Raw genomic sequence first — 16,112 nt, 5'->3', positions numbered from 1 at the left:
AATTGATATTATTTCCCACTTTCACAATTTTGTCCACGTTGTGTTTCATGCTATTCCTTCCATCCCTATTTTTTTTTCTCATTGCCAAAATATGGGTCAAAATTTAAAAACTTTGACCATAAATTCCCGTTATTCTACAAAAGAAAATATAATCATGTGAGATCTTATTTGTTTCGTCTCATTGTAAATTTAATTAATATCCCTATTCAAAAAAGTTAATATTAATTTTTTAAAATTTTTACGTATATGGGAATGAAGATATAAACGTTTTAACACGTGTGTTAGAGATTGCGCAAAGTCAAATGAGGCAAAAATAAAGGGATGGAGGAAGTAATTGCTAACCCAACGTCTCAAGACTCTCAAAGTCTCAAGTCAAATGAGCTGCCAATTCATTGTTTGGGTCAAGTCCATAATGGGTTGGTTGCTGGTTCATTTGTTGTCCTTCTACAAAACCCCCCCAGAAGGGCCACAACACCCAACTCACCACTCTCCCCTCATTTGGCGAAAACCCTACTCATCTCCGGGAGCTGAGCTGCAGTAAGACCAGCACCAGCAGCGATGGGTGAGCTTCATTATCTCTTTCATTTTCTTAATTTCGTGTCTTTCTTCTAAATTTCAATGTACATTACGTTCTACTTTGAAATTGCTTCATGATTTTGAAGGATTTTCTGTTCTTGATTATTGCATTTTTTATTCATTAAGCTAAAATAATGGTTTTCAATTAGTATTCTGGAATTGGTTCATAATCAGCATGAAACTGACTCAATTCTTTGTATCTTCTGCGTTTAACCGAAACCCTATTTATGTTTGCTAGGGTTAGTGTGACTTTGCTAAATGAAGTGCTTGTGGTAACATATCTTATTTGTCATTGTAATTTTACACAATATATACTCGATGATTATTATTCTGATTATTGATTGAAATTTTGGATTTTGTTTGTAGCTGGATCAAGTTACATTGTTCGAACTTGGAAATGTTATTGAGTCCCTTGCTTAAGCCGCCTCAAGCTCAAATGAGTAATTTGGTGTGTTCAACTCTAAAGAATGATCGAAGAATGGTGGGAATTCAACCATCTGTTATATGAAGTTCAATTAGTGTGTTTTATATGGATTGAGATATTGGAGTAAAAGTAACTGATTGTATTCTTGTAATTATTAGGGATTTGTGGTCTACCGCGTTCGTGTGAGAAGAGGTGGTCATAGGAGGCCGGCGCCAAAGGTATTGTGAATGGTAAGCCAACAAACAAGGGTTTAACTCAGTTGAAGTTCCAGCACAGCAAGAGGTCAGTTGCCAAAGAGCGTGCTGGCCACAAATTGGGTGGCCTTAGGATTCTCAATTCCTACAGGCTCAATGAGGTTTTCCACCTGGTTACCCCATTTTAGCTTCATATGCTAAATATGGTTGGAATTTTTTTATTTTGATTTTTCTTAAAAATTGGGCAAATGATGAGTAATCTTGAGTTCCTATAGTTGTAGCCAACACCACTTTGTGGTAGGAGGCTCACTATAGATGAGTTTGCTTTGAGCAAATGTTGAATGCAGTCTTTCATTTTATAGCTATAGCCTCCCTGCGCTGCGGTTGTTGAGGCTTTGCTAATGATCTTTTGTTTCATAGCAATAGCCACCCCACTTTGTGGTTGTTGTGGCTTTGCTAATGCAGTCTTTAATGTTATAGCTATAGCCACCCTGCTTTGCGGTAGTTGAGGCTTTGCTATAGACTTTGCTGCTGTTGCTAAATTGCTACTACTGTTGTTGTCTTTGTCTTTGTTGTTGTTGTTGTTGTTGATGTTGCTGCTATTCTGTTCTGCTGCTGCTGCTGCTGCTGCTACTGCTGTTCATTATGCCTCTTCCTTCCTATTCATTCCCTTCTCTTTTGACAATTATTTGAGGGTAAAAGAGTTCTAAATTGTCTCAAGATCTGATGCCCATTTTATCATTTCCTTTATACTAATTTTTTTGTTTTTCTAATGAACCTGAGAAAACTAACTGCTAAAATGCAAGACTCTCACGCCTGTCATTCTTCTGCAGAAGTAAACTTTCATGCATTATGGAGTACGGAGAAATCCTTACAACACTGTTCGCAACGCCACAGAAACAACTCGAGAATCAACTGGAATTACAATCCTGTCCACAAGCATAGAGGAGAGCTCTGTGACATATACATTCGCAGGTGAAAATACAGCAGTTTTGGCAGTGGTCAACCTCAAGAACAGGCCATCTTGCAGGGCAAACATGGAACATAAACCAGACCAAATCCTTTCGTCGATACATCTAATTTCGGTTATTTGGCCTTTTTTCGCATCAAATATTGGGTTCTTTTTTAGTCTGTATTGCTACTTAATCTGTAATTAAAGTACTGAATTGTTCAAGTCTATCTTTCTTAAACAGGCAAAACAGCAGTCTAAGACAGATGGTGTATCTAATTCTGGTTGAAATAAAATATTGGAAACTTTCTTCTAGTCCCTTTTCAGATCTTTTGCCTTCTGGAACGAATGTTGTTTGACATTCAACAACTTTGATTGTCTTTTTTTTTTTTTTTTTTTTTTTTTTTTTTTTTTTTTTTGTTTTTTGACAGCTATATAATTGTACAATCTATCTCTTCAATTTAAAAGGCACATCATTGCTGGGTTAACTTATGTTCAACAATCTTGAAGTTAATTTCTTTGGACTACCCCCTCAAGGGAAAATAGTGATTTAGTTGAAGTTCCTAACATGTAGAGCTGTAGAATGTAGATAGAAGAAGTTTGTCCAACAAAGTTTTATAATGTAAGAGCTCAACAACAGTCTTTGTATTACATCTCAATGATAACCTTCCCAAAAAATATCCTATGAAGAGAGAGTTCAAGTGCGTCAGGTCGTAAGCACTCTACAATCTGCCACTAAGGTAATTCTCTTTGAGAGTCTGAAGTGCTTCTCTTATCGAATCTTCATCATGATTAGAGTGCTTCAAGCATATCAGCCTCTGTGCCACACGGTAAAGCATCTGAATGGGATAGTATTGCAATTCATTCACCTCCATCTTCTTAGCTTCCTGCACAAAATAATATTCAAATGTGACTACTAGACAACATAAATCTTTCTGACATATTGAAAGAGTCAAACCATCTTGAGAGGCTAGAGGTTTAGTAAATGTTGATATTAAGAGCGAAAAATGGCTTTACAATGGTCTACTATTGTTAGGTTCTAATTCGATTGCAGAAAAAGAGAGAAATAAACTAGGAACTAGGAAGTATGGAGATCATGAGGATTTGAAAGATTGACCCTCTCTAGCACTTCAAGGTCTGTTAAAAAAAAATATCTTCAAATCATTTGCTAACCTAGAGGAACCTTATGGTCTCCCATTGTTTCATTTTACTAAGTGTCGAAGGGGTCATATGATCCAGTGTTTGGGACTGCAGTTATCTAATCTAATAAGTCGATGTTTTCACCAAAAGAAAACAAAGCATACAAATCGTTTGATACAGAATTATGAAGACTTCATCAACAAGCAATTAGTGCCATCCCCTGGGATCACAGAAAAATTTATTCTCTCCAGCCTATATACTTTCCATAAATAGTTTTAAAATGTGCGAGGATTAACCCTAACGATGTTAGATTATTGGAAATAGAGAAAGATGATTTGGTTAGAATTGTATTTAAGCCAAAGAGGAAAGTTAAGTGATGGAGGCTAAAATAAAGCATTTGAGCCAAAGAGGACAACTGAGGGAGACTGAGAGAGTTCTCAATACATATCACCTGTTCTAAGATTCTAGACGTGATGACTGAGGCTGTCTCGATCACGGATTTAGGAAGTCCTGCTACACCTGCAAGTAGAAGGCCATAGTGGGGAATATGCCGAGGCCCATCCTTCAGTTGAAACTGGCAAGATGAATGAATCAAGTGTTTAGTCACAGAAAAATAAAGAAACATGCCTTTCTGGCCTCTTTTTTTTTTGTTTGAAATTTGTAGATTAGATTGCTACCTTGAAATCCAATCGGTTGTTTCTTATGTCGACATGAAAATGTAGAATTTTCACATTGGGGTAGAGGGTTGCTAAGTCTGACAGATTTTCCATATGAGTGGCAAAAATCGTGTACCTAGAGATCAGCAAAAGAAGCATATGTCAACTTTCCTGGATAAAGCAATGCCAAAAACTTTCTAAACAAAACCTTTATTGGAGCCAGTAGTCTACACTATGCAGACACAGAACAAGTGTAATAAAGGGAATATGGAAGCTAGCAGAATAAGTAGATTCCAAGATAACAGTTCAGCTGCTTACGCTTTCAGAGATAGCAGATGCTCACAGCAGCTCCATGCAACTGCAAATCCATCTGATGAAGAAGTGGCCCTCCCAAGTTCATCCATGACAATTAAACTTCTGCTTGTAAACAACAAAGAACTGTCAATATGACAACTATAAAACATCTTACACCATTAAACCTCACATGTACCTCTGAGAAACATTCTGCAATATAAATGCTGTCTCTCTCATCTCCGTCATGAACTGTAAAACCAAAAAAGATTTATGTAATGACTGTTTCTCTGTAGAAATGAGTAAACTAAAAGTTTCCTTGCACTAATATATATTCTGCTTAAGTAAATAAAATTTACTGAAGAAGTGCATTGCCTTTAACATCTGAAAACTTAACAGGACTTCTGATAGGTCTTTGTTCAGAGGGTATAGGCAATCAGAACCAGGTACAGGGAGCCAGGGTTTCATCATTCCCTGCTTAAATGGTTAAAGAAACCACACCAGCAGTTCAACTAAAAAATTAGCATAGGCACTACGGTGGACAGTGTATCCAGAGGAGGTCTGTCCCAAGTAGGCAACCATTAGAAAAATATGGAAGTTGTCTAGACTCTAGGGTGTAAATGTGTGACAATTTCATAATTCTTTGCTAAACACTGTAGACTTCACTTTCAATGCTTAATAAGTATATTAAAGATCCTTATGGACTATAGCCCCTTTTTTCATATATCATGTAGGCTATGGCGAAGAAGGCCAGGTCTGGTGTCAGGCACACAATATACACACTCTATGGGAATTCAGGCACAAAGTCATTCTATACTTGGCATCTTTTTTTTTTTTTATTTATTTATTTTATTATTATTATTACATCTGTACTCCGTTGCCAGTTAAATAGGCAGTATAGGGCAGAATGTCAGAACATAACTTAGTTTTTCAGAATGTTGGATAGCATAGCATAAAGTAATTTAATCCACTAATCCCATGTCGTGGACTCGTGGAGAGAACATACCGTACTAGAATTGGATTCAAGATTATCTACAGCTCCCATTCGAGTAAATATACGATCAACGACTCTTATAGTGGCAAATCGAGCTGGTATGTAGCAGCCAATTTGAGCAAGGATGACAATAAGACACACTTGTTGGAGGTAAGTGCTTTTGCCACTCCTGAAAAGAAAAATCCTTTATTGCAAGGGTAAACTATGCCGGATCTCTTTGTATAAACAAAAGGGAGCATACTTTTGATGGTATATGTTGAATGGAAAAATTCCAACTCCAAGAAAAAGAGGGAGGGGGGGGGGGGGTGGAGGAGGAGAATTAACCAATATGTTGAATGGTGATTCGATTCATTAGCCACCTTATCACTTCCAAATATAGCCTAGATACCAAGGTTTCTCTATTTTATGTTAGGATAGGTCAATATGAGACAAAAGCAACTACAATTTCTATGTGGATCATGAGCTCTGTACACAATAATCGTTCAGTTATCTTGAGCTTCTATTGATGTCCCAAGGACTGGCAAAGATGAAACACATAAATACTGATAATTTTCAGATTTTACAAAAAAAAAATACTTATGCCATTGTGCTGTACAGATACATACTTCATACATTATAGCACTATGTTGAAAAATAATTAATGGAAGTGTTTCTTACATGTTTGGACCCATAACAATCACCATGTTTGATGCTTCTGAAAGAAAAACATTGTTGGGCTGCCAAAAGAAGAATTGGAGAAAGAAAACTTGTTTAGATATATCTCTTATGCAAGAAGATAATTAAGAAGAATTTCACAAGATAAACACATCTATCTCATACAATAAAGTCACTGTGTATACTCTCAAGGATAGGATGTCTTCCAGCATCAATTGCCAATGGGCCACTATCTGCAAGATGACATGATGTAATTATTGCTGCAGGCACTTAAATGCTTATTGAACAACCTAAAGCTAAGCCAACCATATGAGATTACCTGTAAATCCTGGTCTAATATACCGATCAACTGGCTTGGTTGATATCATGTGAGCAAATGAATTGACAATCATATCCAAAAGGCACAAGACCTCTGCAAGCAAAGTGAGTGCAGATACATCTTCCCTGATGGCATCATTGAGAGCTGTGGTTCAAATGGAACATAATTAAGTTCTCATAGTAGATCTATTGCATTGATATTTAAAAATCTTTATTTCCAATTTTCTGTCGTCAATAAGACACGATGTTTATGTGTGAAACAGTAACTGTAACAATCAATGGGCATAACAAAAATTCAAATTCAGAAAGAAGAAAGAAGGGATAAATATCCAAAAGTACATGCTCAGTTAAAATTATTGAATACTAGTTTTGTAATGACTGAAGCACTAGTTTAAGTAATGCAGTATCAATTATCGAATTTCAGTTAAAAAGGAGAAGAAGAAAAAAATTAAAAAGCTCTGTCCAATTAGGGAATCTAGTACTTGTATATATTTATAGCTTGATTATGAGTTGAGTTCAAGTTAAAGTTATGCTACATTGATCACTAGAGACAGAAAGAGGGGCTTTCACTTTTCACTTTATCCTATAATTGTATTTCCAAATTCCATGCTTACATGTTTCAACTTTCAAGCAAAAAGCCTTGAAGGGTAGCATAAGATAAACTTTACAATAGCAAAGTTGTCAACTAGTTAGACAACACCTGTTACAAAATTATTTTCAAAGAGGAGCATATATTATTACCCTTTTAATTTTTATTTTTTTGATTAGTTATTACCCTTTGATTAAAAGTGGTACAAAACTACTAAAAATTAATGCCTTCTCAATTATCATTAAGTTAGATACAACCTTCCAAGCATAGTTCTGTTCTCACACAACACTCTGCAGCTGCAGACTTGCTTCTGACATTCAGCTGCAGAAGTTACGAGCAATATATATAAAAGACATATAAGTACAAATAAATGAAAAACTTTTACAAATAAATTTAAAGATACAGGTGAAAACAGAATGTGATGGTGTAAATGATGATTATCAAAATGATACTTACAGATGCAAGTTCCAACGTAGAGCAGTGTATATTGTTTCCATGTTTGACAACCTGCTTCTAAAAGTCAGAAACTGTAGGGGTATACAAACACAATATACAGTCAGAATGTTCAAATTCAGAACCTGAATGAACTTGCTGGGAAGCTTTTCTTGAACATCTTTTTGAGGTATGCTGAAGTAAAACCCTTGTCTGTTGTTGAAAGGAAGTTTTAGGTTCGGCAGTTTAAAATCTTCACGATATTTGTTTGTTAGCTTATGTATTGCTGTCAGGCACGAGAAAATTTATATGGTGAAAAAGTGGATAGACTTCCTATAAGTATTAAGTCATAAAAAGGTGTTCCCAGACAAATAAAGCAAATAATACCTTCACTAGTGTCACAAAATGTCCTCCTAGCAACATCAAGCAGCCCATCAATACCAGCCTTGACAGCAAAGCATTGTTGTGTTCGAGCAATAAAAGGAACCCTTGCATGGACTACATCTTCATCTATTACTTCTCCTATTCTGCAAGACAATTTGGTTTTTCGAAATAGATTTAGCCAAATAAAATCAAGTGTTTTCTCTTAGTTTTGGGAAAATATACTAAATTGCAGAAAATGCACAAGTAGCTTGTGGAAAAATTTGTGTTCGTTGACTTTTAATCAAAGGCTTCGTTTTAGCCATACAGACTGATATAAGGCTAGAAACACAAAGATTAGTTTCTTCAAGGCTGCTGTCTACTAGTAAGTTGCAAAAGGTTGACAGGATGTTGCAATGCCAGAACAAGAAAACAAATAGAGCTGAAAAAGTGACTAATCAGAAGCATCCTAAGAACATAGCATGTCAGTTAGTATATGAGTGAATAACAACCTACATAGGCATTGGTTTTAGTCTGATTTGTCAATGGAAATGCACATAATTCAGTGTAATCTCATAGCAGTTGATACAGAGATTTTCATGATACGAAAAGAAATTTACATAAATTACATTTAGCAGACGAGAATTTGGAATACCTTTGTTTGATGAGTGCATATTTCTCATTTTCACAAATAGATTTGTAGATATTTCCAAGAAGAAAGCTTTTTGCATCTTTTAGCACCTGAAGCAATGCAAGGATTATCAGCAGTTGGGCTGTGATAAATGGAATAGAAGTGCACATGTTTTGTTAATTATCAAAGCAGTGAAATATACCTTGGACAGTAGAGGCAAGGCATCTAAAGCAGTTTTGAGAAGTATAATGCTTGATATTATTATTTGGCTCTTTCTAGCACCGTCACCAGCCAAGACTTTGTTTGTGACCTTTGGCTTGAAGCAAAAGTGACATAATACTCTATCTGAATATAGAAATCAAAGGCATTTGCAACTGTTAACTAACATATGAGCAAATAATATATATGTGAAACCCTTCGGTTTTCCTGCTCTTCTTTTCCATACCAGTTTCTTTTGGAAATTTGCGGAGAACCTGAGATAGTCCAAAGAAAAGCTGTTCATTGCTCATTAATTCATCCTGTATGTAAATCGTGGAAAAAGATCTTTTTGTCAACTATAAGCTTCAGGGGACTCAGTCCACAAGAAAAGAGTAATGATGAAACTGTCATGAGGTAAATGAACTCATTTAAAAAACAGGACGACCAAACTCATGCACAATCAGGTAGGAAATAGGATGACAAATCGGCTCAACCTAGTCAATACAGCCATAGAACAGTAGAAGATACTAGAGCAGTCAAGGACATTGTTAGATACTTTTGGGGTGTAAATCTTGCAATGGTGCATGTAGTTTTCAAAACTAAAGTAGCAGTCACCCCCAAAATTTGAGGAACATTTGTAATCTTTGACAAAACCTCAATAAAAAATAATTTTCAATGAATTCTAAGTGGCCCTATTAATTAGATAATATGAGATCTAGGGTTTGAAACAAGGGTATGGTTCACTATATATAATCATAAACAACCATAAAGGTCAGTTTAACCCATCATTTACCTCAAGGTTCCCCAAAAAGGTATAGAATCTAAACCAACACTTCACATTTCTCCTAAATTCTTAATCCCTTTGCACCCGATTAATTTGGACACTTTCCTTTTTATTTGCACCAAATTAGTTAGAACACTTAATTTTTTTTGGAAAGTACCGCCAATTGTTTTATCATGTCATCTCTCCTTTTGGACCTACTAATTCCTTTTATGCCTGCATTACTATTTAAAAAATGATACAATCATCAATAACTTAATACTAAAACAGACACCGGGAGTGACACGTGTCACATCCTGGTTCTGTTTTTTCCCTCCAAAACTCCCCTTCCCTTTTAGCCAAAATAATTTTGTAGAATATTTGTACAATTCAACTATAATAATTTTATTCCAAATCTTTTATAAATATTATTTTTTATTTGGTATTTTTTTATTCTTACATACACATTTACCTAAAATATTTCCAATTCTTGTATAATTATCTTTTATAAGGAGTATTAGATTTTGCCAAAAATTTAATATCCTTTCATTACCTTTTTTTCAATATTCATTTACTAACTTTGCCCGTTATTTTTTAGTAACGTATAAAATATCAATTTTATTATAAAATAACGGGACATGCATACAAAATTCACATTAGAATTACCGTTACATTAAAATAACGTATAGTGGGGATCGTCGGAGAAAAAAAAAAAAAAAAAAAACATTTCTATTCATATTATTGATTTGAAATCTTATGAAACAATAATAATTGAATTAATTTTCAGTAAAATATTAATGTAATTTTACCAACTTCTATTTTTTTTTTTAATTAAGGTTTTCTTTAAAAAAAATTTCCAAAAAAAAAATTGATAACGACATAGATAAAACTTCGTGAAATATGAGATAAAAAATAAAACAGTAAAAATAACAAAGGAGAAAGAATTTTTAGATTTCCTCAATAATGTGCATGCTCTAATAAAGGGTCTGTTGTGTTCACCTTATTTTCACTTATTTCAGGTCTAATAAGTTCATTTAAGTTCAGATAAGTTAATATAAGTTCAGATAAGTTAAGTTCATGAAAAATAAGTTATGATAAGGGTTACCAAGGTTCAAATTACGACTAAAATAAGTTTTAATAAGTTCCAGATAAATTAAGTTAAATTCAGATAATTAAGTTAAGATAAGTTAAGTTAAGTTCAATTAATTCAGATAAATTCAGATAAGTGAAAATCAGGTAAATAGAATACACCCGAAGTACAAATTGTTGTACAATTAGTTTTATCTAAAATATGAGTTCATACATTAAACTTTTGCTTTGCCTTTTGATATAGATTTATGACAATGTACTTTCTATAGGTTTGATATGTATGTTATATCAAATTTTGTTTGTTAGATTTTATTATTTTCTTTAAGAAAAATAGACTTATCGTGCATGACACGGGGCCTAAACTAGTACTCTCACTAAATCTCGTCACATCTACTTTCTTACTTCCTCCGTTCTAGTAATATTGCAATAACTGGACTTTTACACTATTCATCATGCTTATTTGACCACAAATTATGATTTATATGTAAAGTAAATATAGTCATGTCATGTGGGGTCTTGTTAGATTCGTCTCGTAAAATACTTTCACAATATCAACTTTTTGTAATTTTTACAATTATATAATTATAGATATTTAACATATAAAATGTGCTTTGGGATGCATAATTTCATCCTTTGTTGCAATATTTGTGGAACAGAGGAAGTATAAAATAACACAGCCACAACTAATTTCCTAGAACTCTAAGTATTGATAAGTGTTCAAACTAATGCGGGATGGTGGGAGTAAATCATCAACCAGACAACCACATATCAATAGAGAAAAGAAGAAACTATTAAACGACGTCAAAAACAGAAAAATCTGCGATATGTGCTCACAATTGGGCTTGAGAGGCAAACAAGTTAGCCCAAGATAAGTATGCATAAATTTAAGAGAATCAAAAAATGTATTTTATGAATGTTGTATCCCCATTCTTGAGTCCAACATTAGAATGGTATGTATCCTCGTGTCTTAACACTTGAATATGTTTTGTACTAGGATTTAGAAAATTTAACAAGCCGATTTCCAAAGACAAGCATCTAACACTAACCAGGCAATCTAGGCGAGCATTTATAGTTTCAATATCTTTCAGAGGCTGCAGAAGATTAGCACGGAGTAATCTAGTGCTGAGAACAATACAGAACATAAGGACAGATAAACAGGAAAATAATAGAAGTTCATGATTAAATTGTATGTATAGAATGAAATTACATTAGATCTTTTGAACTTTGGAGATGCAAGGAACAGCCAATATTGTTTTTAGCCAATATTGAACCTTTCATTTGCACAGTAACATATTTTTTTTTAGCAGAATACTATATCATAATTGATTGAAATTTCAAGATTCAAATAAGTAATCAACACATAAATAATTCCTACAGGAAAAGAGCTCTCTAATTAGCTACTCATGCTAGCCTTTTGAGCTACAGATTCATAATCCTTTTCAGATCCATGCTTCATGGAAGAAATAGGTCACTGCCTTATATATTCATAATCCTTTTCAGATCCATGCTTCATGGAAGAAATAGGTCACTGCCTTATATATATATATAAAACTGTAAGTAAATCAATAGTAGCAGTTCTACGGTCTATTAAATCTATCATTTTCTGATCTAAATATTTGAGAACAGTATAATTAACATGATAGAGACTGGGAGTAAATCAATAGTAGCAGTTCTACGGTCTATTGAATCTATTCACTTTCTGATCATCTTCAAAACAGTTAAAGGTAGAAAGTCCTAGAAATTTCACTATTAATATTAAAAGGGGAAATTGGGCAGAAGATGTTAATATTGTTGATCACACACTGAATGGACCAGCAAAATTATTGAAAGCGTACCCCCCTGTGGTTCTAGTTGTTTTAAGCATATGGAAGATACTTTTCTTCTTGTTGTTTGTGCCCCAAAGATTGGAATGCAATGGCTCGATGAGTTCCAAGTTTTGCACACTGTAAAAAAAAGCAAGAAATTAATGTTTCTAATGACACTTATCTCAGCATAAAGGGGCAGTGCCAATAGACATTCATCTCTGATACCATGATGGATAGATAGAATGCTCTTGATCAGAGTCCAAAAAACAAATGTTCATCCTCAACAATCTTGCCTTTTGCAGTTAGCTCCCAGACATAGAATTCTGAGACACTCAGGAAGCCTTTGAGGAATCAATCAATGTCAGTGTTTTATATAGCTTCATTACATTTACAGAGATCAGAGATGGCCATCCCAATTAGTTAGATTTTCATGTATAGTCAATGTAGTTATTAATGTACATGCACTGTCTTAACAAGGAATGAAGTTTTATTAGAGATTCAAGAAGGTACCTAGTAGCATCAATATTCATATGATCAAATGACCCATTAAAAGTGACCTGAAAAGTTAGAAGGATGTGAAAGTTGAGATTATCCACAACAAATGAGAAAGTTGAACTATGAGTGGAATGTGCAATATTGTGAAGCATTGAGAAAGAAAGAAAAATTTGCCTCTCATGATGAATCTAAACAGGCTCTAGGAGCATTAAATGTTGATCCTTTAACTTTTGAAAGTTTGATATGTACAAAGGTTGAAGAGAATTATATGGAAAATTGCAAAAAAGTTGGATTTTCTTGAACAAAGATATGCAATTGACTTGTGCTATAATTATAATGAAGGAAAAAAAAAAACAATTGGAACATAAAGAAAGCAAGGCATACCAATAATGAATGATTAGTTATAACAACCCCTTTTTCTGCTTCTGTCCTGCACATCATCAATATATATAGTTTATAATCCTTGATTCCTTGACTTAGCCCTTCTAAGGAACATCAATTCGTATAAATGCATGAACAAACAGTTGTACATGTTCCATATCAACAACTTATTCACAGCAATGAGCTTAGGTTCCTTCAAAAACACATTCCAAGTCTCCAGGAGAGTGATCGTTAATAATATAAACAAAAATGGAAGATTATATACTTTGAAATCTTGATTTGATTATTGAAGAAGCTATAAAATCTTTCATAAACGATAGGAGGAGCATTTGAAATTACCATCTAATAGTAGCAGCTGCTGCAGCCAAGCAAAGATTATATTGCTTGTAGTAACTATCAAGACCAAGGGCCGAGGGTTCCTTTGCAGCCAAATTCTTGACCAAGACAGCTCCCTGACCATAAAGGTGTCATCAGAAAAAGATACTTAACATAGAACATCAATATCAATTAGCTAGTTATCTCAATTGAACTTTTGATTTTGGAGTAAGATTGTTCAACCTTGGTGTCATCAAAGCAGCCACGTGCCATTATTACCTGCAAAAAAGCACATTTTTGTTTGTTGAGATGCCACACGCCCACACCAAAAAACAAAAATTGTGCAGTAGATATGAAAAGGGCTATCACCTTCTTGCTTGCAGAGTAATATCTGTCTACTATTACTGATACTCCAACCATACTATCAGGAGCCAGCTTGCTAGGAGGAACAATAATTGACATTGGGTCATAAAATTGCAACAAGGTCTTGGTATTTTGGTAAGAACTACTGGTTTCAATGTACTGGGAAAGGTGAAGTGAAGCAGATCTTAAGTCCAAAGCCGCAACACCAACCTGTCCAAACAAATATTAGCACTCTCTTCACACGACTTATCAAATTTAGCAGATCTCATTAAAACTCAAACTATATACCTTGATGAGCCCCTTAAATCCTTGGAAATTGACAAATTAGTATATTACCCAAGTTTTTATTCTGACAGCAGCAATTAGATTTTGTTAAAATCAACAAAGTCCCCCATACCTCCCCCCCCCCCCCCCCAACCCCCATTTGAGGAGAAGATAAGGTAAAATCAGCCTAGAAGATCCTTAAAGAGCAGTCCAACAAAAGCTTCGTTACACACAACAAAAAATCTTATTACAATCACCAATACAACAAAATTGAAATCCTGAAGAGTAAGGTCTTCCCAAAAAAAAATAAAAAAATAAAATAAACACCATAGATGAGGCAAATGAACAGCTGCAGAAAACTTATCGCTTCTCCCGTGAAGAACTTTTGGCTATATTGAATTGGTAAATTTACTATTCCACTTAAGTGACTTAACTATCAAATTAAATGCAATTACATAGTCAATATTTCTTCGTTTCAAAAAAATTTAAGCAAAATGATGAAATCTTAGTTCAATATCTATATTCTTATTCACCTGAAAAACCACATGTAAATATGTAATCACAGAATAAACTATTTGTACAAAAAAAAAATAAAAAATAAATAAATAAATAAATAAATTATACACATGATTTGATATAAAATTTCTCCATGTGAAAGTGCTCCAATGAGTGAGAAGTATAGTGTGCATTAAAGTTCGCATTCATCTTCGAAAATTTCATGATTCAGCTCTCTCAGACATTGAGGAACTTATTAAAGTGAATGCGCTAACGCTAACTTTAGGAACAATTTCTAACACTTGCTATTGCATGCATACTGGTCACATTGAAAAAATTTGAAAACAAATCCTTCAGAAATAGAAGTATTAGTACACAATGAAGTTTGCTTTCATCATCAAAAATTGTCATAATTCATTTCTCGTAGAAATTGAGAAACTAATCTAAGTGAATGCTAACAATTACAACGAATTCAAACACTTGCAGTCGCATTCATTCAGGTGGCAATCAAAATTGTCAAAAAAAAATTGTTCGGAGGCTTTCCTAAAATGGCAATTGAACAAATGTGATCTTCAAATTGTTCAAATTCGACGATTATCAAAACCTAATTCATCATAATTTACAACAGCCAAAAATTGCAGATTATTGAAGAAGAAATTTGCCGAAAATTCAATAAAAGTAGAGGAGAGAGAGACTAATACCTCTTTGGCTCTGTTTTCAATGATGCCGATGACGAAGCTCGATTTCTCTCCATCATCCTCCATTGTCACGAGTTAGAGTTCCTTTGCTTCAAATTTTTCTCAACTGCGATTTTTAAATGCGCGCGAGGCGTTCCGAGTAGGACTTATGCTTCTGCTCCCTCCTGTTTTTTAAGAAAAAGGATATAAAGGTGGTTACTCACGTCTCTCACGTGACACGGTGTTTTAAAAAATGGATTGGAATTAGACAAGGTGAAAAGAAAACTTGTACTCGGTAATTAGGGTTTGTTTGGCATTGTTTAGATTTTCTATTTTTTTTTGGTTTTTTTAATTTCAAAATCATATGATATATGTCATATAATAAATAAAAAATTAGTCAAACTTATTAAAATCCTAATAACTTAGAAAACTGACAACAAAAAAGTGGAAACGTCTTTTTCTTGTTTCCTGTTTTTGGTTTTTGGTTTTTAAAAAAACAGAAAACTAAAAACAAAAAACAATGTCAAACAAGCCCTAAGGTAATACTTGCATAGTTGTATGATATTCAAGTGCGTGGGTTGGGTTTGATGAGGACAGGTCGGGTCGGATTTATTTCAAAACTGAGTCATGATAAATATTGTTTCTATGCAAGTTGGAATCTGAATTCAGTTTTCAAATTGGATAGGATCTAATTGGTTGGGTTAGTTTTGACACTTCCGGTAAAAAAATAAGATCATAAATGCTATATAGCGTGTCAAGGTTATTAGATAAATTCAAAATGTGTTAGCTGACAGTGTGTACTCTTAGTATAAATGGATTAATGGGTTGGTATCTTAGTATATCAATCTTAAATTCTCTTTATTTTCCATTTATAACAATGGTTAGTTCCGAGTAGAACATTATTATGTTAAAAATTTAAGGGAATAAAATTAGCTAATAATATATCTGTTAGGTTAGGAGTCCAACACTAACCCATGATCAAAATCATCATACAAACATGGACAAATTTGGTGACAACTAACAACTCCTGAAGATATGATTTGTCAAATAGAGATTGAGGTA

The 16,112-nt window shown here is 33.9% G+C and overlaps 1 protein-coding gene and 1 long non-coding RNA gene across 3 annotated transcripts; one reads left to right on the top strand and one right to left on the bottom strand.

Annotated features, from left to right (window-relative positions):
* The first annotated feature begins 241 nt into the window (after positions 1–241).
* Positions 242–2,469, top strand: LOC110732356. 2 transcript variants are annotated; one of them, XR_002513477.1, is made up of 4 exons: positions 242–562; positions 943–1,057; positions 1,159–1,889; positions 2,028–2,469. It is a non-coding gene; the product is annotated as an uncharacterized LOC110732356 (long non-coding RNA). The 2 variants fall into 2 exon arrangements; XR_002513476.1 differs by having other exon boundaries at positions 333–562; positions 1,159–1,355.
* A 54-nt stretch (positions 2,470–2,523) lies between these two features.
* On the bottom strand, positions 2,524–15,195 carry LOC110732355 (DNA mismatch repair protein MSH4-like). The gene is made up of 24 exons (XM_021912288.1): positions 15,075–15,195; positions 13,621–13,824; positions 13,495–13,530; positions 13,276–13,388; positions 12,940–12,985; positions 12,571–12,617; positions 12,091–12,198; positions 11,302–11,377; positions 8,654–8,726; positions 8,411–8,553; positions 8,233–8,318; positions 7,605–7,744; positions 7,364–7,503; positions 7,242–7,292; positions 7,043–7,106; positions 6,198–6,341; positions 6,044–6,111; positions 5,882–5,940; positions 5,237–5,393; positions 4,430–4,482; positions 4,258–4,356; positions 3,961–4,075; positions 3,735–3,857; positions 2,524–3,030 (listed from the first exon to the last, which is right to left on the bottom strand). The coding sequence occupies exons 1-24, from the start codon at positions 15,135–15,137 to the stop codon at positions 2,866–2,868; spliced, it is 2,373 nt and encodes a 790-aa protein (XP_021767980.1). The 5' UTR covers positions 15,138–15,195; the 3' UTR covers positions 2,524–2,865.
* Between the last annotated feature and the right edge of the window lie 917 nt (positions 15,196–16,112).

The sequence above is a fragment of the Chenopodium quinoa genome, unplaced genomic scaffold, assembly GCF_001683475.1.
Source record: "Chenopodium quinoa cultivar QQ74 unplaced genomic scaffold, ASM168347v1, whole genome shotgun sequence".
Classification (NCBI taxonomy): Eukaryota; Viridiplantae; Streptophyta; class Magnoliopsida; order Caryophyllales; family Amaranthaceae; genus Chenopodium; species Chenopodium quinoa.
This window is presented reverse-complemented; position numbering and strand designations above follow the sequence as displayed.

Bases quoted from the DNA above. Each gene is read 5' to 3' on its own strand.
- LOC110732355 (XM_021912288.1), bottom strand. From the start codon at position 15,137: ATGGAGGATGATGGAGAGAAATCGAGCTTCGTCATCGGCATCATTGAA. The intron at 12,986-13,275 runs GTAATTTCAAAT...GATGATGTGCAG, and splicing joins GCAGCTGCTACTATTAGATG to GACAGAAGCAGAAAAAGGGG. The intron at 4,357-4,429 runs GTACATGTGAGG...GTTTACAAGCAG, and splicing joins TTGCAGAATGTTTCTCAGAG to AAGTTTAATTGTCATGGATG.